The sequence below is a fragment of the Cervus elaphus genome, chromosome 13, assembly GCF_910594005.1.
Source record: "Cervus elaphus chromosome 13, mCerEla1.1, whole genome shotgun sequence".
Taxonomy (NCBI): domain Eukaryota; kingdom Metazoa; phylum Chordata; class Mammalia; order Artiodactyla; family Cervidae; genus Cervus; species Cervus elaphus.
In genome coordinates this window covers 29,713,418-29,735,436 of record NC_057827.1, presented here as the reverse complement: position 1 = coordinate 29,735,436, position 22,019 = coordinate 29,713,418, and the positions used below count along the sequence as shown (strand labels likewise).

At 44.4% G+C, this 22,019-nt stretch overlaps 1 protein-coding gene across 8 annotated transcripts in view; it reads right to left on the bottom strand.

The window, feature by feature from the left end:
- The window catches only part of ARNT2 (aryl hydrocarbon receptor nuclear translocator 2), a 181,266-nt gene that overhangs the window by 73,272 nt on the left and 85,975 nt on the right, over positions 1 to 22,019 (bottom strand). For all 8 annotated transcript variants that reach the window (XM_043921512.1, XM_043921513.1, XM_043921506.1 and 5 more), the window contains exons 6-8: positions 12,733 to 12,835; positions 10,091 to 10,156; positions 9,483 to 9,568 (exon numbers count right to left, since the gene is read on the bottom strand). In XM_043921512.1, coding sequence (XP_043777447.1) covers positions 9,483 to 9,568; positions 10,091 to 10,156; positions 12,733 to 12,835 — 255 coding nt within the window. The remainder of the gene's footprint in view (positions 1 to 9,482; positions 9,569 to 10,090; positions 10,157 to 12,732; positions 12,836 to 22,019) is intronic.

Below are 22,019 nucleotides of genomic sequence, written 5' to 3'. Positions count from 1 at the left end.
GCAGACAACCTTGACACTCCCAGTAGACAGGATCTCTTGTCCATGTGCTTCTCTCATGAGTCCTCTGTGTGACCCTTGATCTAGGGCTTTGCAATGACCCACATGTCTAACTGTCTCCTCCACTGTGCTGTGACTTCTTTTACTTTAATTAAATATTAACTTGTTTACTTATTTTGGCTGTGCTGGGTCTTCATTGCTGTGTGCAGGCTTTCTACAATAGCAATGAGGTGGGGTCACACTCTTGTGGAGCATAGGCTTCTCACTGCAGTGGCTTCTCTTGTTGTAGAGCACAGGCTTCAGTAGTTGTGGTGCACAGGCTTAGTTATCCCAAGACATGTGGGATCTTCCCAGACCAGGGATGGAACCAGTGTCCCCTGCATTGGCAGGCAGATTCTTAAGCAATGAACCACAAGGGAAGTCCACACTGTGAGCTTCTAAAGGGCAGGTGCTATATCAGACTCTCCCTAGGTTCCCCAGGAACTAGGAAAGTAACTGGCCCATGGCTTGTGCTCAGAAAGTATCCACTGAAAGAAATGGAAGAGTGGCTTTACCCTGCCTGAGAATGAGGAGGATGGAAGAGGTGGCCAATGCTCCATCTCACAAGTTAAGATCATGGCTCTGATGTCCAACCAGAATATCAAACATCAATATGTCCATCTTGGACAGGACAGAATGGCTGAGGGTTGGTGAGAGGAGGGAATCCAGCCTTGTGGGTGCGTAGCTTCCAACAGAAGAGCAGTCTTTGGAGACTTTCAAATGAAGGGAAAAAAAAAAAACAACAAACACAGTGTTCAACCGGAAAACTGTGAGAAGCGCGGGGCTGTTGTGGATGAGCTCATGGTGGGGCTGAGCTGTCTGCTGAAGTGGCAACACTGGCCTGACCACTGCAGATTATAGCCAAAACCCTGAAATAACCTCAGGCCTCTGGCATGCTGTGGCCAAGGCTTACTGAAAGTCCAGCAGCATCATGAAGGAAAGCATCGGCCTTGCCGATGAGAAAGCACCAGAGGCCGCCAAGAACCAAGCCTCTTCCTGATCAGGATGGTCCCAGAGGGAGGTAACCCGATCTCAGTCAAGCACAGCCCCCTCCACCAGGGCAGATCCTGGCTCTCCTGTGCAGACACACAGCCAGTTAATCAGACATTTTCCACGGATTATTCTGTGGTGATGAACCAAGCACATCAGATGATGATGACTAGAGGAGAGGTCCCTGTGATAGACATGGAGTCTGGCTCAAAGCAGAATGCCAGTCTGAAAAATGCAAGGCGCTGGGGCAGTGACCATGGGGTGGAGGCAATTCCCATCTTCAGAATTTCAAAGCTACCCCTGGACCCTAAGCATACCTCACAAACTGGAAAATGCAACCTGCCGTTGGTGATCTCTTCTGCACCGAGGGTGATGTCTCCTTTGCTACTGGGAAAGTCACTGTGTAATAGAAAGGGTTTCTGGAATATAGCAGAATTTTGGGGGATGTTTATATTTACAATGGAGTCAACAGGTACCAGGTAAAAGTTTGCCTGCACAACTTGTTGGTTCAGAAATAAGCACAAGTGTTGCCAGGGGGCTGTCAAAGAATTATTCACAAGGTCCCTGCTGCTTCACAAAATCTACTGCTCCTACTCACCTTTAGAGACTTCTAAGGTCGCCTGTAGGTATTCTGAGCAACTTTGGTGCTTAGGCACCTTCATATCTCCTAACCAAGTCACTGTTTATAATTAAGGAGTTTGAGCCCATGAGCAAGTAGGGACAGCATTCCTCGTGGACATTTACAAGGCGTCATTCAAGCATCAAGTGAGTGGCCGTTCCAGTGCTCTGGTACCATGACCTTATTATAGAGTAAGCGTGTCAATGACCTCATTCCAGCCACCTCATCTATGTCAGATGACTGTCTGTGCCATCTCAGAAGATTTCTGGGAAAGTGGATTCTATAAACATCTTTGGAAATTCTGGCAAAGAATTCTTTCAAAACCCATTCCCCTTAGGTTAACAACTATTTTTTTTTTTAATCTAGGGAAGACCCTTTTCTTCTTTCCTTTCACACATCCATCCACCCATCTGGTCTGTTGTTGTTCAGTTACATAGTCATGTCCGATTCTTTGTGACCCCATGGACTGCAGCACACCAGACTTCCCTGTCCATCACAATCTCCTGGAGAGTGTGTGAAATAGTAATACATTTTATGTGCTCACCACTGGGTTGAGAAAATGAAGCATGCATTTGGCCTTGAGGGCTCTAAATGTAAGTGAAAAATAGTGTATGATATGTGTAATGAATGGAGTTATCAATCACATAAATACAGTCCATGCTATATCTAAAATGGATAACCAACAAGGACCTAGAGTAGAATAGCAGAGAGAACTCTGTTCAATGTTATGTGGCAGCCTGGATGGGAGAGGAGTTTGGGGAGAATCGGTACAAGTATAAAAATGGCTGAGTTACTCTGCTGTGCCCCTGAAACTATCACAACATTGCTAATTGGCTATACTCCAATATATTTAAAAAAAGTTTAAATAGAAAAATGGAGTTATTAATCAAGAAACAGCATTAACAGCCACAGAACAAGACATATAGCAATTCATGATGCTGGAGGCATGATTGAATCATCATGTGTGGATACAAGCTTAATTTCCAGAATTTCTATCTTGATAGAAACACAGCAACTAAATACAACAACCAAACCAAAAAAAAACCAAAAAACAAAAAACCACACACACAACAAACAAAATGACACAATTTCTGAATTCATAGCAAACCACTCAATCCAGTGGTATGAAACGCTGTTTAGAAAATTCTACTTGGTTGCCTAAAAATGCCATTTTCTCTGATGATGAAAGTCATGTAAAAATTTGGAAAATGCAAGACCAAAGAGAGAAGAAAAAAGTAACCAATAATATACTACACAGAAATATGATTACTATTCTATGTACAATTTTTCAACACATAGATACACCATTCATTTATAATCTAAAAATAAAAGTGGGATCATGATTGCATAACCTGTCATTCTTTTTAATACTTCTTAGCACTTTGCTTCATTCTTTTTTTATTGTTAAAGATTTATTTGTTTATTTGGCTATGGCACGTGGGATCTTTGATCTTTATCATTTTGGCATACAGAATCTTTTAACTGCAGCATGTGAATTCTTAGTTGTAGCATGTGGGATCTAGTTCCCTGAGCAGAGACTGAACCCAGGCCCTCGCATTGGGAGTGGAATCTCAGCCACTAGACTACTAGGAAAGGCTCATGCTCCATTCTCAAATACCTTCTGAAAGCACGCCTGTTTATGGTTGTCCAGTATCCTATCATGGCTTCCCTGGTGGCTCAGACGGTAAAGAATCCACCTGCAATGCAGAAGACCTGGGTTCCATCCCTGGATTGGGAAGATCCGATGGAAAAAGGCATGGCAACCCACTCCAGTATTCTTGCCTGGAGAATCCCCAAGGACAGAGGAGCGTGGTGGGCTATGGTTCATGGAGTCACAAAGAGTTAGTCACGACTGAAGCACCTAAGCATAGCACACAGCACAGTATCCTATCATATAGACATTTCATGCTAGTTTTAGCCAATTCTTTATTGTTGAAATTTAGATATTTACAATATTTAGACTTTGAAATTTAAAACAATTCAAGGTTTTCACAACAATGTTTAACCATACAATACACACATCTCTGATTAATTCCTGTATATTGACTGCACATTTTAAGGCATTTAATATATATTCTCAAGTTATTCTACAGAAGGTTTGTACTGATTTAAATTCCCATCAGCAGAATATTCACCTTTCCAGGTGAATACAGAACCCGCCTGCCATGCAGGAGACTTAATGAGACATAGGTTCGATCTCTGGGTCAGGAAGATCCCCTGGGGAGGGCATGGCAACCCACTCCAGTATTCTCGCCTGGGAAATTCCACGGACAGAGAAGCCCGGTGGGCTTCAGTCCATAGGGCTGCAAAGAGTCGGACATGACTGAATCAACTGAGCACACACGCACAGCAGAACACAAAAGTGTCCATTTTTCTGAACCTTCCCAATAGTGTGTATTTTGTCTTATAAATTTTTTGCTACTTGATAGGTAAAAGAAGATGGTATAAAATTATTTTAACTTGCAGTTCTGATGAACAGGAGGCTGAATTCTTTCCAAATGCTTAGCATGTGTGTGTATTCATATTTGTAAATGTATGTAACACCCTGTTTAGAGCTTTTGCTCATTTCTTCCTATTCAGTGAAAAATCCGCCTTTTGGTCCAAATTGTGCCCTCTGGAACTATCCTAAGTAAGTTTAATTCCTCCTTCATATGACACCCCCTCAAATACTTGAAGACAAAAGTCATGCATTGCTTTCTCCAAGATAAACACTCCCGGCTCCTTCAACTGTTTCTCATGTGGCAAAGTTTCAAGGGCAGTTGTTGGAGATTTAATGCCTCACAAGCCCTTCCGCCCTGTTAGCCTGTACCCTTCAGCTCTCTTGGGTATAGAACTCCACAGGACTCCAGAAAAGCGGGCCCTGAATCACTTTTTTAGAATTTTTCTTTTTGGCCACATGACAAGTGGAATCTCAGCTCCCCAACCAGGGATCGAACCCATGTACCCTGCATTGGAAGAGTGGAATCTTAACCACTGGACCACCAGGGAAGTCTTGCCCTGAATCCTCCTGGCAGACTCTCTGCATGCAGTCACCTGCCTTTGCCCTTAGCCTCCTTTCTTGTGGTAGGCAGGCATGGCACTCAAATAAAATGGTAGAAAAAGAGCACTTTGAGGCCAGAAACAGGAAGCAAAGTTTGCCTGGTATAACAAGGACGATGAATTCAAATGAGGAGAGCATCAAGAAGGAGATGGTCCACTGGTCCCAAGAGGCTGAATTTGGCAGGACTGGAGTAGCTTTCTAGAATCTCATCTGGGGAGCCTCTCCTGACGCTGGGGCAGGTAAAGGACCCCACCTCCATCTACAGGGCTGACTGCCTGGCCACACCCTCCTGGAGTCATCTGTGTACCTGCTTGTCCCTCACCAACACATCTTTGCATTCCCCAAGGGCTGGGCCTCAGTCTAGTGCCCAGGAGCCTTGCTCAGCAGATGGCTTGGTTGAAGCCATCACATGTCCCAGAGAGCCACGGCTAGAAATCTTTCACCAGGCTGCCCACAGCCCTTTGCTCTTCTTTGCTTCTCATCAAACAACCTTCCAGCATAAATCTGTTGTCTCAAGTACTTTCAGACCTCATAGATTTCCCGGACAATAGCCATGGGCATCCATGCCAGTGACAAGGAAGCCCCAGGGCATCACAGAGTTCTACCTGATTAACACGTCAGCTTTGAAGGACTCTCTTTAAGACCCTGGGTCTGGTGAGTTCTGCAGCATGGTCAGGACTATGGAACTACAAAGCTAGGGTCCAGGCTCTGGACACTGTACACGAATCACTGCCTTCTGAGTTCCTGTCTTTGAGTTCAACCTTAAGGCAAGCAACACCTTGATGATTTTATGCATTATGATCTAAGTATGGGCTTCCTAGGTGGTGTAGTAGTAAAGAATCTGCCTGCCAATACAGGATATGCAAGAGATGCAGGTTCCATCCCTGGGCTGGGAAGATCTCCTGGAGGAGGGAATGGCAACCCATTTTAGTATTCTTGCCTGGAAAATTCCATGGACAGAGGAGCCTGGTGGGCTACCATCCGTACTGTCGCAAAGAGTAGGACAGGACTGAGCAACTGAGCACAGGCACGAGCATGGTCTAAGTAGAAAAACATATACAAATAAGATATACTATAAATAAATCAGATATATCAATATCTATCTATATCTCAAACATTAAACATTGCCAACTTATCACAAGATTAATATAAAACTTCACAGTAAAGACCTATTTACCTCAGTTCTTATTACCTGATACATCGCACCTGGATTTCAACAAAGATTTACAAGATATGCTAAAAGGCAGGAACAAACATGGCTCAAAGAGACAACTAAATATCAGAACCAGACTCAGCTATGACATGGATTTTGAAATGACTAGGCTGGGAATTTAAAATAACTATGATTAATATGCTCAAAGCGCTAGTGGAAGAAGTAGATAAAATTAAGAACATATGGGTAATGTAAACAGAGAGATGGAAACTCTAAGAAAGAATAAAAAGGAAATGCTAGAAAAACAAAAAAACACTAACAGAAAACAATGCCTTTGACAGTCTCATCAGTAGACTGGACATACTTAAGAATAGAATTAGTGAGCTTGCAGATATATCAACTGACATTTCCAAAACTGAAATGCAAAGACAAAAAACAATAAAAAACCCAGAACAGAATACCCCCAAACTGTAGTCCAGTTTCAAAAGATATACGTGTAATTGGAATACCAAAAGGAGAATAGAATGAAACAAAAGAAATATTTGAAGAAATAATGTCCAAGAATTTTCCAAAGTTAATGACAGACCCCAAACCACAGACACAAGAAGCTCAGAAAAAATACCAACCAGTACAAATAATCAATGGGGCTTCCCTAGTGGCTCAGTGGTAAAAATCCATCTGCCAAGTAGGAGATGCAGGTTCAATCTCCGGGCTGGAGAGATCCCCTGGAAAAGGAAATGGCAACCCACTCTAGGAGTCTTGCCTAGAGAATCCCAAAGACAGGGGAGCCTTGTGGGCTACAGTCCATGGGGTCGCAAAGAGTTGGACACAGGGACTAAACAACAACAACAACAATGATAACCAAAAAATCCCACAAAAACTAAACAAACTATACTATCATATTCAAACTGCAAAAATCCAAAAACAAAGAAAAATCTTGAAAGAAGCCAGAAAAAAAGTCCCACACTACATATAGAAAAATGAGGATAAGAATCACATAGACTTCTCATCAGAAACCATGCAAACAATAAAGTGAAGTGAATATTTAAAGTGTGGAAAGAAAATAACCACCAACCTAAAATTCTATATCCAGTGAAATTATCCTCCAAGTGTGAAGGAGAAATAATGACCTTCTATGAAAAACAAAAATGGTGAGAATTTATCATCAGCAGAGTTGTCCTGTAAGGAATGTTAAAAAGAAGGTCTTCATGAAGAAGGAAATTATACAGATCAGAAACTCAGATCTCCACAAAGGAAGGAAGAGCATCAGCGAAGGAATATAATTAAGGTAAAATAAAATATTCACACACTATAAAATTTGCCATCTTAAAGAATACAATTCAATGGTTTTTAGTAGATTCGCAGTTATGCAGCAATTACTACTATCTAAATATAGAACATTTTTGTCACCTCAGAAAGAAACACAACTCTGAATATTCATTGGAAGAACTGATGCTGAAGCTGAAGCTCCACTTCTTTGGCCACCTGACAAGAAGAGCCTACTCATTGGAAAAGACCCTGTGCTGGGAAAGGTTGAAGGCAAAAAGAGAAGGGGGTGGCAGAGGATGGGATGATTGGATGACATCACTGACTCAAAGGACATGAATTTGAGCAAACTCTGGGAGATAGTGGAGGACAGGGGGGCCTGGCGTACTGCAATTCATGGGGTTACAGAGTAGGACACGACTTAGCAACTGAACAATAATAACCCATTAGCAGTCACTCCCAATTTTTTTCTCCCCCCAGAACCTGGAAACCACAAATCTACTTTTTGTTTCAATGGATTTGCCTATTCTGGACGTTTCACATACATGGAATTGTAATGTGGCCTTTTGTGTCTAACTTTCTTTTATTTAGCATGATGTTTTCAAGGTTCACCCATATTATAGCATGAATCAGTACTTCATTGCTTTTTTTCCCTCTCTCTCCAGCCCTGGTATCTGCCAGTCAATTTTAATTGCGGGATAATTCTTTACAGTGTTGTTTAAGTTTCTTCTGTAAACAATGTGAATCAGCTATAAGTATACACATAACCCCTCCCTCTTTTTTTTTTTTTTTTCCAACTGTCTTATCCTCTGTCATCCCCTTTTCCTCCTGCCTTCAATCTTTCCCAGCATCAGGGTCTTTTCCAAGGAGTCAGTTCTTCACATTAGGTGGCCAGAGTATTGGAGTTTCAGCTTCAGCATCAGTCCTTCCAATGAATATTCAGGACTGATTTCTTTTAGGATTGACTGGTTTGATCTCCTTACAGTCCAAAGGACTCTCAAAGCTAAACAGTGTTTAGCTTTATTCTTTCAGAAGATTTGGGGCTGACTGTATCTATCCTGAAGAAATCTTTATAACTATTAACTGTTAATTTGTATGAAGAAATATACAAAATAATTGAAAGGCATTTTTAAGTTTTAGACCTGGAAGGTAGCTATAAATTTCTTCTAGAGGATTAATGCTCTTCTCATTAGCTTTATTTTTTTTTTCCCTTATTTGTAAAAAAAATTGTGATTTAATTATTTTTTTATTTTTATTTTTTCATTTATTTTTATTAGTTGGAGGCTAATTACTTTATAATACTGTAGTGGTTTTTGTCATACACTGACTTGAATCAGCCATGGATTTACATGTATTCCCCATCCTGATCCCCCCTCCCACCTCCCTCTCTACCCAATCCCTCTGGGTCTTCCCAGTGCACCAGGCCCGAGCACTTGTGTCATGCATCCAACCTGGGCTGGTGATCTGTTTCACCATACATAATATACATAGCCTCCCTCCCACCTCTGCCATCACACCCTTCTAGATCATCACAGAATACTGAACTGAGTTCCCTGTGATATATAGAAGCTTTCCACTAGCTATTTTGCACATGGTATTGTATTAATGTATATATCAATGCTACTCTCTCAATTTGTCCCACCCTTTCCTTCTCCTTCACTGCTTTTTATTGCTGAATTATTATTAGCTTAGCTTAGTGCATTGAAGCTATCATAAGCGTATACCACTTTTTACTTATCCATAAATGTACACGTGTAATTTGATTCCATATTTTGGCCACCATGAATAATGCTGCTATGAACATTCAGGTACAATTTTCTTTGTGAATATAAGCTTTCAGTTCTCTTGAGTATATATCTTGGAGTGAAACTGCTGAGTCATATGGCAACTCTAGGCTCAACATTTTGAGGAACTTCCAGACTGTTTTCCAAAGCAGCTGCTTCATTTTACACCCCCACCAGCAAAGGATGAGGGTTCCAGTTGCTCCAAACCCTTACCAACATGCATTATTGTCTATTTTAACCATACTAGTGAGTGTGAGAGGTATTTCATCACTGTGGTTTTGATTTGCATTTCTCTAGCAACTTGAATACAATTATCATTTCAAATGTCCCTCTGACTTTCCAGAGAGCTCTCAGTGACAGATCACAGAAAGGATTTGTGAGGCGCCAATCACCTTTGCAGGATCACTCTTTTACAAACCTTTGTTTCAAGTAGCAAGATTTTTTTTCCATTACAAAGACCATTACATTCTAACTACAATGGAAAATAAGAGTACTTTCCAGTCTCTTTCTATAAGAATGCATTTCTAACAGGATACCATGGTGACATGAACCAGCATTCAATTCCCTGGGAATGAAGATGCAGGTTCTCCTTACCTGCTGGTGGCCAAGCCTTGATGTAGCCTGTGCAGTGGACCACAGCATACTGGGCTTCTCCTTCCTTCACAGGGCCAAGGCCATTCCTAGAGAAAGAACATCATGAGCAGGCTTTCAGCACCTGGGGGTGAGGCAAGGATGCCCATGACTCCTTTAGTACCTAAGCTTCTGGGTTCACCTGTTGACCTTGTGTTTCTGAATCTTCACTTCCCAGCATCCTCCTTTCCCTCCTCCCTCATAGTATGCACGTCCACAATAAATCCACCCAACACCTTTCTCAGCTGAGCCACAGTAACTCTGAAGTGTGAGTCTCTTGGTGCTTTCCATGGCTAACCTGTCTTCAAGTTCAGCTATTCCTTAGCTTAGTGCATTGAAGCTATCTACTGGCATAGGCCCGAAACATCCATCATGCCTACTGGGACTTTCCTGGTGGTCCAGGGACTAGTACTCTGTGCTCTCAATGCAGGGGGCCTAGATTTGATCCTTGGTCAGGAAACTAGATCCCACATGCTGCAACTAAAGATCCCATGTGCCACACCTAAGACCTAGCACAGCCGAATAAATAAATATTTTTAAAAATAAAGATAAAAACTGAAAGGCCTACTGACCTGAACCTCTTCCTCATGGTGGTTAGTCTGTTTAGAGGAAGATGGTCCAAAGGAGCATTTCCACACCTAAGATGTGAGAAACACATTAGAACGGGTGAAGAGCCAGCCAACCTTATAAAGCCCACAGTGCTGCAGGCAGGTATATTTATTGTTGTTCAGTCACTCAGTCATGTCTGACTCTTTGTGACCCTCTTTGGACTGAGGCACACCAGGCCTCCCTGTCCTTCACTATCTCCTGAAGTTTGATCAAACTCCTGTCCATTCAGTGATGTCATCCAACCACCTCATCCTCTGCCGCCCCCTTCTTCTCCTGCCCTCAGTCTTTCCCAGCATCAGGGTCTTTCCCAAAGAGTTGTCTCTCCATATCAGGTGGCCAAAGTACTAAAGCTTCAGCTTTAGCATCAGTCCTTCCAATGAATATTCAGGGTTCATTTCCTTTAGGACTGACTGGTTTGACCTTAAGGCAAGTATATGAACCTTATCTAATGTGACCACACTTACTCAGGTGAGCCGTACAGCTAACTTCTTCCCAAAGTGCAGAAGCAGGGCTGCATGTCTATGAATTCTGATCATCACCGAAGGCAAGGGAGGGGACCCATTCTTCAGTGCACAGGTAGACGGTCTCCAGCCCAGCCCAGGAGCCAGAGACCTATGGACAGACACATGCTCCACCCTGCAGATCATTTCAGTGTAACTTGGGGGCTTTCAGGGAACAAGGGAAGGGTGGTGATGACAGCTACAGCATCTCTTCAGGCCCAAGCAGAGGCATCAACTCAAAACAGATGTTGCCAGTTGACAAACAGAATCATCTTCTCAGGCTTCAGATTAACAGTGTAGAAAGTCCCTCCTCCCCTGTAATGTTCTGGCACTAGAAATGAGCAAACCATTGTGAGCCTGTGAATGGCAACGGACAAACTGGGGACAGGAGGAGGATGAGTCTGGAATCAGATCTCTCTATGGGTCCTTCTCTGGGAGGCAGGGGGTGTGAGGTGTCCCATTGCCCTTTCAAGCAGCATCTTTTCTGCCTCCCTTCTCCATAACTGTCTCCGCATCCCAGGTTCCAAGTATCCACAGCCTGCACTGTGGTCAACCTCTGACCTGTGTTCTCATTTCACACTTCCATTTCCCAACTTCACGGTAGATGATGTCCTCAATGTCTCGGTATTCAGTGTAGCAAAGACAAGAGTCCATTTATATTCTGAGGCCTGGGGCAGCTGCCAGAATGGGCATGTTTTCACAGCAGGATCCATCCAAGAGGTAGCCGCCTAGGGATGTTGGCACAGCCCTCTGCCCTCTGGCAGGTTGTGCCCAGTGTCTTCCTGAAACTAAGCTGCTTTATTTGGAGGGGAAGGCCATGCTCTCAGCAGATGGCAGTGCTCCTTGCCTCACAGGTAAATCCAGGTAGTGTGGGTGTGGCACTGGAAAAAGCAACCCAAAGGTACCAGGGCAGGGAGGGGACCACCTGGTTCTGGTCGATAGGTCAGTGATACTGGTATTGGAGGGCTTCCCAGGTGGCACAGTGGTAAACAATCTGCCTGCCAATGCAAGAGACCTGGGTTTGATCCCTGGGTCAGGAAGATCTCTTGGAGGAGGAAATTGCAACCCACTCCAGTATTCCTGCCTGGAAAATTCCATGGATAAAGGAGGCTCGCAGGCTCTAGTCCATGGGGTCGTAAAGAGTTGGAAATGACTAAGGAACTAGGCACAGCACAGTAATGATATTAGAGAGACTTCCCTGGTGGTCCAGTGGCTAAGACTCTGTGCTCCCAATGTAAGGGGCCTGGGGTCAATCCCTAGTCAGGGAACTAAATCCCACATGCTTCAATTAATACTTTGCATGCTGCAACTAAAGATTCTGCATGCTACAATGAAGATCAAATATCCTGCATGCTATAAATAAGACCCAGCACAGACAAATAAATTAATTAAATAAGGGCACTGGAGGCTACTTAGGAATGGAATACTTGATACTTCCAATAAATTTATGCACAAGGCAACTTCTTAGATGGTGCAATGAAGAATTCACCCTGCTGTGCTACAATGAATGTCCCCCTAGCTAGGACGGGCATTTACTCTACTGGCCAAAGCACTGAGGAAAGCCCTTGCTGTGCTGGACTACATTAACTGATGCATTCTGTCCCTGGTGGACACTAATGTATGTGAGTCTGAGCCACTCGGCTTGCCCCTGCCGGCCCCTGCAGTTGTTAGGTTGCTCAGTCATGTTCGATTCTCTGTGATCGCCAGGCTTCCCTGTCCTTCACATCTCTCAGAGTTTGCTCAAAGTCACATCCAAGAAGTCGGTGATACCATCCAACTATCTCACCCTTTGTTGCCCCCTTCTCCTCCTGCCTTCAGTCTTTCCCAACATCAGGGTCTTTTCCAACCTCACTGATGTCAACCCTCAACTCTGTATTTTCAGCCTCAAGCTCTCCCATGAGTTCCAGAATTCTACGTCCAACTGCCAACTCCTCATCTCCATTTACAGGTGAGACAGACCAAGAAGGAGGTGACATGGGGTTGCAGTTAGGAGGTGACGTCACCAGGGTAAAGGTGTGATCTGAGAGCCCCTCAGGATGCTCAGCAGCAGGGGGGGAAGGGAGTAGCCCCACCAGAGCCCCAGCCCACTGCTCCCCCAAACAGACCTCATCCTGCAGATGAAGGACCTCCGGGAACCCATGCACATCCTCATGGATGACTGCTGCCCTTCTTTCTTGACTGTCCCGGTCTTCAGGTCCAAGATCCGGCCTGAGACAGAGACAGAGAGAGAGAAAAGACATCTGCATGAACCTCTGTCTTTGATTGTGGGGTACAGGTGAGGGGAGAGCTCTCCAAGTGAAAACACATGGGGCCATGCAAATTGTTTCTTGGAATGCCCAACATTCTTTAAGCAATGAAATCCACACAATCCTAATGCTTTGTTTTCTTCAAAGAATGGTCCACACCCGCTGTCTCTGCTTTGTCCAATTCCATCACAAGTCCTCCCAGTTTGGCTTTGTCTTCCACGGCTTCATGGAAACGGCATTCACCAAGGTCACTAACGACATTTTTATTGCTAAATCCAAAACATGCTTTCCCTTTGACTTATCTGACTGTTTTTGCTGAGGCACAATGATTCTTGAAAATCCTCCCTCCCCTTGGCTTCTGACAAGCACTCTCCACTCGCCTCCCCCAGAGGCTCCTCCCTCTCCCAGAGGCTCCAACCTCAGCCATCTTCTCTCCTTGTTCTATGTATCCCTTATGCCAGGAGTTCCCAACCTCCGGGCCATGGACTGGTCCCTCCAGTCAGATCAGCGGCAGCATCAGATTAGAAATAAAGCACACAAGAAATGTAATGCATTTAAATCATCCCCAAACCATCACCTCTACCCTAACGAACCTACATCTACACCTCCAGCACCAAGATCTAAACCACCAGTGGATGACTGCACACCTCAAAGGCAGCATCAACCATACCCAGACACCAGCTAAAGCATCTCCAGTCAACAACAATCAAAGTCAGAATTCTAAATGTCATTTCACCTTTCTCTCCCTCACCTCCCAAACACTCAGTCTTGCCATCTTGTCTGGCTCATCATTTATTCCTCAAGGGAGACTCACTTCCAGCCCTCAGCATCCTTTCTCCTTGATCCACCTTTCACATGGCTGTCTAAACAATACATATCTGACTGTGCACCTCTTGGTTTAAAACTGCATTGCTAGGTATAAGTCCCTGTTGATTATTTATTTTATATGGTGTGTGTGTATTAGTCACTCCGTCATGTCCAACTCTCTGAGACCCCATGGACTGTAGCCCACCAGGCTCTTCTGTCCATGGTATTCTCCAGGCGAGAATACTGGAGTGAGTTGTCACTCCCTTCTCCAGGGGATCTTCCCAAACCTGGGATCGAACCCAGGTCTCTTGCACTGCAGGCAATTCTTTACTATCTGAGCCATCAGAGAAGCTCCATATAGTGATGAGTATATCCCGACCACTTCATGTATCCCTACTGTAAAGCACAGGGAGCTCTACTCAGTACTCTGTAATAACCTATATGAGAAAAGAATCTGAAAAAGAATAGATACATGTATTTATTGTTCGGTTGCTCACTTATAACGAACTCTTTACAACTCCATGGACTGTACCCCGCCAGGCTCTTCTGTCCATGGAATTTTCCAGGCAAGAATACTGGAGTGGGTTGCCATTTCCTACTCTAGAGGGTCTTCCCGACCCAGGGATAGAACCTGTATCTTCTACGTCTCCTACATTGACAGGTGATTCTTTACTGTTGCACCACCAGACAAGCCCAGATACATGTGTAACTAAATCACATTGCTGTACATCTGAAACTAATACAACATTGTAAACAACTGTACTCCAGTATAAAATAAAAACTTTTAAAACTGCACTGCATACAGGAGCTCCTTAGAGAGTCTTTGGTCCCTGTCTGCCACTCAACCTCATTTCCCCTACACTTCCGAGTGTCCTGTCCAAGAGAAACATACTAAGAGCCACCTATGTGATTGTAAATGTTCTAACAGAAGCGGTTTTTAAGAAGTTAAAAGAAACGGGTAAAATTACTTCTAAAAATATACCCCAAACATTGTCCTTTCAATATGCAATTCATGCAAAAATTATTAATGGGCTATGTCGCTTTTTCTCATACTATATCTTTGAAACTGGGGTGTATCTTACAGGAGCAGCACATTTCAGTTCCAACTGGCCCCGTTTTGGGTGCTCAGTGCCCAGATGTGGTTAGAGAGTTCCACACGGTGCAGGGAGCAGCTCTGTGGACTGCGCCTCATCAGAGCCCTCGACAGGCAAGTGTTTCTCTGTGACTGCGGCCTCATCAGAGCCCTCGGCAGGCAGATGTTTCTGCAAGCGCCCTGCGCCCTCCGGCATTTGCAGATGTGGTCCTTCCTGCCAGAAATTCTCTCCCTGTCCACACAAGCTGTCGTTCTGGTAAATTCACCCTTCAGGACCACCTCATACGGCACAGCCTCTGGGAAATCTTTTCTAGGTTCTTCATGCAGAGCTTCATGTCTGTTTCTTCGTTCTTTCCTTTTTCCCTTCTTTCCTCCCTCCCTTCCTTCCTTCCTCCCAAGGAGTCAGACATGACTGAAGTGACCCAGTACACACGCACGTACATTTACACTATTATTACATATAGCTGTTACAAGTAATCAAGAAATTAATTAAAGTGTACAGGAGGGGGACTTCTCTGGCAGTCCAGTGGGCAAGACTCTAAGCTTCCACTGCAGGGCACAAAGGTTTGATCCTTGATTGGGGAGCTAAGACCCTACATGATGTGAGACACAGCCAAGGATATGTACAAATGCTACATGATTTTATGTAAGAGATACTACCCCATTTCATAGAAGAGACTTGAGCCTCTGTGGATTTTGCTTTCTGTGTCAGGTCCTGCATGGGCACTGAGGCAGGACTATATATGCTAGTTGGACTGAGTCATTTTTACCCATCCATGAAAGGACTGTTTAACACAATTGGCATTAAGTAACATGCTAGTATGGGGGCTTCCCAGACAGTTCAGTGGTAGAGAATCCACCTGCCAATGTAGGAGCTGCAGGAGACAAGGGTTCGACCCCTGGGCTGGGAAGATCCCCTGGAGGAGGAAATGACTATCCACTCCAGTATTCTTGCCCAGAGAATCCCATGGACAGAGGAGCCTGGTGGGCTACAGTCCATGGGGTCGCAAAGAGTCGCACATGACCAAGCAACTAACACTTTTTTCTTTCATCAAATCTACCATGATAACCCTTCTGCTCCAAGCTTTTTGGTCCTCTGGCCATGAGACATGTGGAATCCCACCTCCCCAACCAGGGATCGAACTCATACCACCCCACACCACCCCCTACTGCAGTGGAAGTCAAAGTCCCAGCCACTGGACCACCAGGGAAGTCCCTGAATGGGTTTCTATCACTTGAAATAAAAAAGCCCTTGAAGAAGGCACCCCCCCAGCCACAATGGCTCACACTCCCAAGCAGAGAAGAGGCAGTAGGGGCTTTGAATGGCGGGATCATCTATCTTTCCCCATTACCTTCTGCTGCAGCAGCTGGGACCCTGCAGCCTTCATACCCCATGTGGATCAGGGCTCTGTAGGGTGTGAGGTGCTCAGCTCTCTAAACACCAGCAATTACATCATGCCCACTACGGAGCCACACATCTTTAAGCAGGACATGTATCCCAGAATTCAAGCAGGACATGTATCCCAGAATTCAAGCCCAGCTCTCAGTCTGCTGATCGGGGGTGGGGGAGACTCTGGCACTTCCCACGCAGCGGAGACCCTAGGTGTCTGTCAGCGATTCAGTGCTGTCTGCATCCCAGGTTTGACACCTGTCTATCAGATGTCTTCTTTTCACGGCTGTTTTAGTGGAAATTGTCACTGGCTTTGTCATCCGCCAAATGGCAAACGGCTTCAGCTGAGAAAAGGGCCAGCCTGAGAGTCTGTCAAATTCCAAAGTGTGCTCTGAAAATAAATCACAGCTGTGAAGCATATGAGCCCTGGAACATGAGGAAATGAGAAAACACACTTCCACAGTCTGCTGTCGTGACCCCGAGGGATGACTCCTTCAGAGTTTATTTCTCTGTGTGCTTCTCCAATTTCCTCTGGCGCAACGAACCCCCTTTCCAGGCTCCTTGGGAATGGAAAGCATGCCTATTTTCTGCAGTAGGTGTGTTCCTGAGGGTTAATGGAAACTGGATTTTCAACAGATTTAATAGCAGGGAAGATGTATGGAGGTATGAGACCATCCCCTGGCCCTGGGCAGTGAGTCCCAGCATGATGGACTGAGAATCACCCCCTATTCCATGGACAGCTGGGAAGTGGGTTTACTTATGATAGGGTTCCCCAGAATATGGAGACATACCCACTATTTATACTGCTCTTCCCAGGTGGCACAAGTGGTAAAGTACCCGGCTGCCAAGGCAGGAGACACAAGAGACATAGGTTCGATCCCTGGGTTGGAAAGATCCCCTGGAGTAGGAAGTGGCAACCCACTCCAGTATTCTTGCTTGGAGAATCCCATGGAGAGAAGCCTGGTGGACTACTGTCTATGAGATCACAAAGAGTCAGATATGACTGAGCATGTGCATGCGCGTACACACACACACACACACACACACACACTGCTTTTACTTCTTTCCTGACCCACAGAAACCTCAGGTCTGCTTAGAACCATGGGTCTGGATTTCTAGGGCAGGTCCCCAGTGGGTCCCTAAGATGCACCATCAACCAGACCAATGCTGACCCCTTCCAGAATCTCCTCCCACCCCCAACCACATCCATTAGGTCAGGAGGACTCCCTCCTTGTCAATCCCATCACTGGCTGGTCCCACCATGAATCCCATCCTGCTTTCCTGCAGCCAGTGCCTAAACTCCCGGCCACTCCGGTCACTTCTCTCTGTCCTCTTTACAGCCATCCCAGCCCCCTGCTCCTCTCCTCCCTAATCTCCTCCAGGGTGCCCTCTGGAATGTCCACTCTGAAATAAACAACCGTTTACATCCTCAACTCCTTTCAGAAAGCCTGACCTTCTTCCTTGGTGGCATCACTTCTCAGAAGAAACCTGTTCTCTCATATCCTATGTGTTATGGGCTCAGAGGCAGGTCTGCCATCTTCCTGGGCATCCAGAGCCCTTCCAAGTCAGCACTCCTCTCACATAACCCTGGCTCCTCCCAGACACACCAGGTCAGCCTCATCCACCCACAAGCCCTTGTGGTCTCCGGAGTCTTCCCACCTTAGGGTCACTCTCCTCTTTCATTTTAGACATCAGCACATCACTCATACTTTTTCTCTTTGCCCCCAAGACGTGCTACCATCCATCATGGATGGGCTCGGCATCCATGTGAAGGATCCACCCAACCTCCCTGCCTCTGTCCTTGCCTTCCTCAACTCTGAGCATGCTCCCCCAACTCCCTGGCAGACAGTACACCCACCACCATTTTGTGGAACTCACAGGCATCCACAACTGCTTCCTCTGAGGCTTTACAATCAGATATCCCCTTCTGGACCACAACATCCACATCCACTAGTCCCTTCACTCTGGCTCTCTGGCTTCATCGTTCTTTGAACGTAGTCAGTCCAGTGCCCAAAGCCTCCCACCCAATCAGCTTCCTTCTTTTAGGACAAAAGCCACAAGCTTTTTTCTGAGCTGGTCACCAGGGCAGAGGGCTCACATTACACAATGGCCCCTTTGCCAAAGAAGCCCCAGAAATGTTCCACACAACAGGCAGCTGTGGAAGCAGATATTTTGTCTGAATTCAATGTACGAAGGAGAACCGTTGACGACATAGCCCAAATCTGGGAGAAATTTGATGACATAGCCCAAATCTGAAGTTGTTGTTCTTCAGACAACTCAGTCTGTGTCCAATTCTTTGCGACTCCATGGACTGCAGCACACCAGGCTTCCCTGTCCCTCACCATCTCCTGGAGATTGCTCAAACTCATGTCAATTGAGTCGGTGATACCATCCAACCATCTCGTCCTCTGTTGCCCTCTTCTCTTTCTGCCTTCAATCTTTCCCAGGATCAGGATCTTTTCCTAAGAGTCAGCTCTTCACATCAGGTGGCCAAAATACTGGAGTTTCAGCTTTAGCATCAGTCCATCCAGTGAGTATTCAGGGTTGATTTCACTTAAGATAGACTGGTTTGATCTCCTTGCTGTCCAAGGGACTCTCAAGAGTCTTCTCCAGCACCACAGTTCAAAAGCATCAATTCTTTGGCACTCAGCCTTCTTTACAGCCCAGTTATCACAACCGTGCATGACTACTGGAAAGACTATAGACTTGACTATATGAACCTTTGTCAGCAAAGTGATGTCTTTGCTTTCTAACACACTGTCTAGGTTTGCCACTTCAAAGTGAACAGGGCAGCAACAATAGGAGTCACAGCTCCTGTGTGTGAAAGTGTGGGAGAGGAGCAGGTCACCTTCTTTCTCTGTGTTTGGTCTCCTTCACTGGAAACAGGATCAGACCTGCCTGCTTTGACAGTTCTGTGGGGATTCAAAGACTTAAACAGAGGAGCTCAATAACCTCCTTTGAGAATTAGAATATAAGTGACTGGCAGGCTCCAGGCAGCCACTTTGTGAGCTTTAAGATAACTGTGTTGAAATACAGAGCAAAGGTCTGAGAAGCTCTCTTAGAGTTGGCCCAGCCCCTGCCTCTTGGCTGCTCTAAGAATAATGCACACAACACTGCCTCAGGCTAAAAGGTTGAAGAACTCCTTACTTTTTTCCTTAAAATTAAAAATTTTAAATTATAAAACTAAAGTGTTAGTCACTCAGTTGTGTCCGACTCTTTATGACCCCATGAACTGTAGCCCACCAGGCTCCTCTGTCCACAAAATTCTTCAGGCAAGAATACTGGAGTGGGTTGCCTTTCCCTTCTCCAGGGCATCTTCCCGACCCAGGGATTGAACCTCAGTCTCCTGCATTGCAGGCGTATTCTTTACCATCTGAGCCACCATGGAAGCCTCTAAAACTAAAGTGATCTTAAAAAAAAAAAAAAAAAATCAAGCAACCATACATACAGTAAAAGCCCAGATAATCTTCCTCTCTAAACTATTGAGTTACCAAAAAGTTCGTTCAGATTTTTCCGTCACATTGTACAGGAAAACCCGAAGCACGTTTTTGACCAATCCAATATCAACACTTAGGCATATTTTCTGTCAATCTTTTTTCTATGCGTGTCTGCTCATTTCTTTTAACTAAATGAGGTTTCATGGTGTATATTTTTCCATTTTTTATTACAACATAAACTCATAAGGATTTAATCATCAATGTTATTTGAAAGGCTCTGTGGTATTATTTTGAGTAGAGAATTTATTATTGGATATTAACTCACTCCTAGGTTTTCCACAGCAAATGATGCAGTGGTAAACAACTATAAAGGAAAAAATAGCCGTATCATCTTAGGACAGATCCCTGAAAATGGAATTACTATATCAAATGAAAAAAATTTTAAGGCTCTTAATACCAGCTCCTAGTGAACCCTGTGGCCAACACATTGACCAATATTCAGTGTTTCCACTCCATGGAATGGAAAGAATTATGACGCATCTCAGATTTTAACTACAATTTTTCAAAGACAGTTAAAAAGAAAAGATGCTTTAGAATAAGAGTTGGCAAACTCTGACCTATGACCCACAGCTGGCTCAGTCTCTGGTTTTTAAATATTTATTGGAACACATGCCCTGGCCATTCACTTATTTACTGCCTATGGTTGCTTCCAGGCTATGAAGGCAGAATTGAGTAATTAATTGTGAAAGAGAATAAATACATGGCTCACAAAGCCAAAAATATTTCCTATCTGACCCTTTACAAAAAAACATTTGCTGACTCCTACATTAGAAGAGCAATGATTATAATGATTCCAACAACAGAGTAGCCTTTTATATGGGCAGAGGGCCCTTCTATAATTGTTTTCAGTAAGCTGATTTTTTAAGTACTATTTTGGTCGGTAGTAACTTTTTGAAACAAAGAAGGATCCTAAGTTTGTCTTGGATAAGATCACAAAAGAAGGCTTTGTGCTCATAAAACAGCTCCCCAGGCTACCACAGAAATACAAATATAAATTAGAATTATTTCATCAAAAGAATCCTTAAGAAAACTGGAAACATCTTATCTTGGTTTAAAAGGGAGGAAAACAAGAGAAAATGATTAGCAACAAAAGCACAGTGATGGCTCCATGATGGACAATATTTGATGTTGTTCCAAAAATGTGTGGCCCCTGAAAGGGAAGCCCAGGGGCTGGAAGAGACTTTGGTTGCTGTTCCAGTGACAATGTGTCCTTCCTCATTCTCAGGAGGTTGAGCCCAGCCATGAGAGCAGCTGTGCACACAGGAACAAACACCACCCCCCACCCCACCTCCACAACACAGGAATCTAAGCAGTGTGCCCGAGGCCTGCTCCAGAACAAATGCTCCAGACCATAAACTGCATCTCTGGAGCCTAGGAGAGAGCCGCCCTTCTGCCACTGAGGTGGATACGTCTTCTTCATAGTTCACTATTTCTGCCAGGTGTCGACACAGCTAAAGGGTATAAATATACCAATTCTCAAGTTGTTGCTATTGTTGTTCAGTCATTCAGTCATGTCATGTCCGACTCTTTGCGGCCCCTTGGACTGCAGCACGCCAGGCTTCGCTGTCCTTCACCATCTCCTGGAGTTTGCTCAAACTTGTGTCCATTGAGTCGGTGATGCCATCCAACCATCTTATCCTCTGCCGCCCCCTTCTCCACCTGCCTTCAATCTTTCCCAGCATCAGGATATTTTCCAATGAGTCAGCTCTTCATATTAGGTGGGCCAAAGTATTGGTACTTCAGCTTCAGGTCCTTCCAATGAATAGTCAAGGTTGATTTCCTTTAGGATTGACTGGTTTGATCTCCTTGTTTTCCAAGGAACCCTCAAGAGTCTTCTCTAGTACTCAAGTTGTAGCCAAACTATTTTCCTCTCAAACTAGAAGAGGGGTCTCTGGGCAGTAGAGTTATACTAGGGACATCTGTTTCTCTGCCCACCCAGAACTTCCTCCACCACAATGCTTTTGTAGTATTCTCTTTAAAAAAAGTTTCATTATGTCCCATTTGTTTAGTTTTGCTTTTATTTCCAATATTCTGGGAGGTGGGTCATAGAGGATCTTGCTGTGATTTATGTCAGAGAGTGTTTTGCCTATGTTCTCCTCTAGGAGTTTGCACTACAAAGGAAACTATAAGTAAGGTGAAAAGACAGCCCTCAGATTGGGAGAAAATAATAGCAAATGAAGAAACGGACAAAGGATTAATCTCAAAAATATACAAGCAACTCCTGAAGCTCAATTCCAGAAAAATAAATGACCCAATCAAAACATGGGCCAAAGAACTAAACAGACATTTCTCCAAAGAAGACATACAGATGGCTAACAAACACATGAAAAGATGCTCAACATCACTCATTATTAGAGAA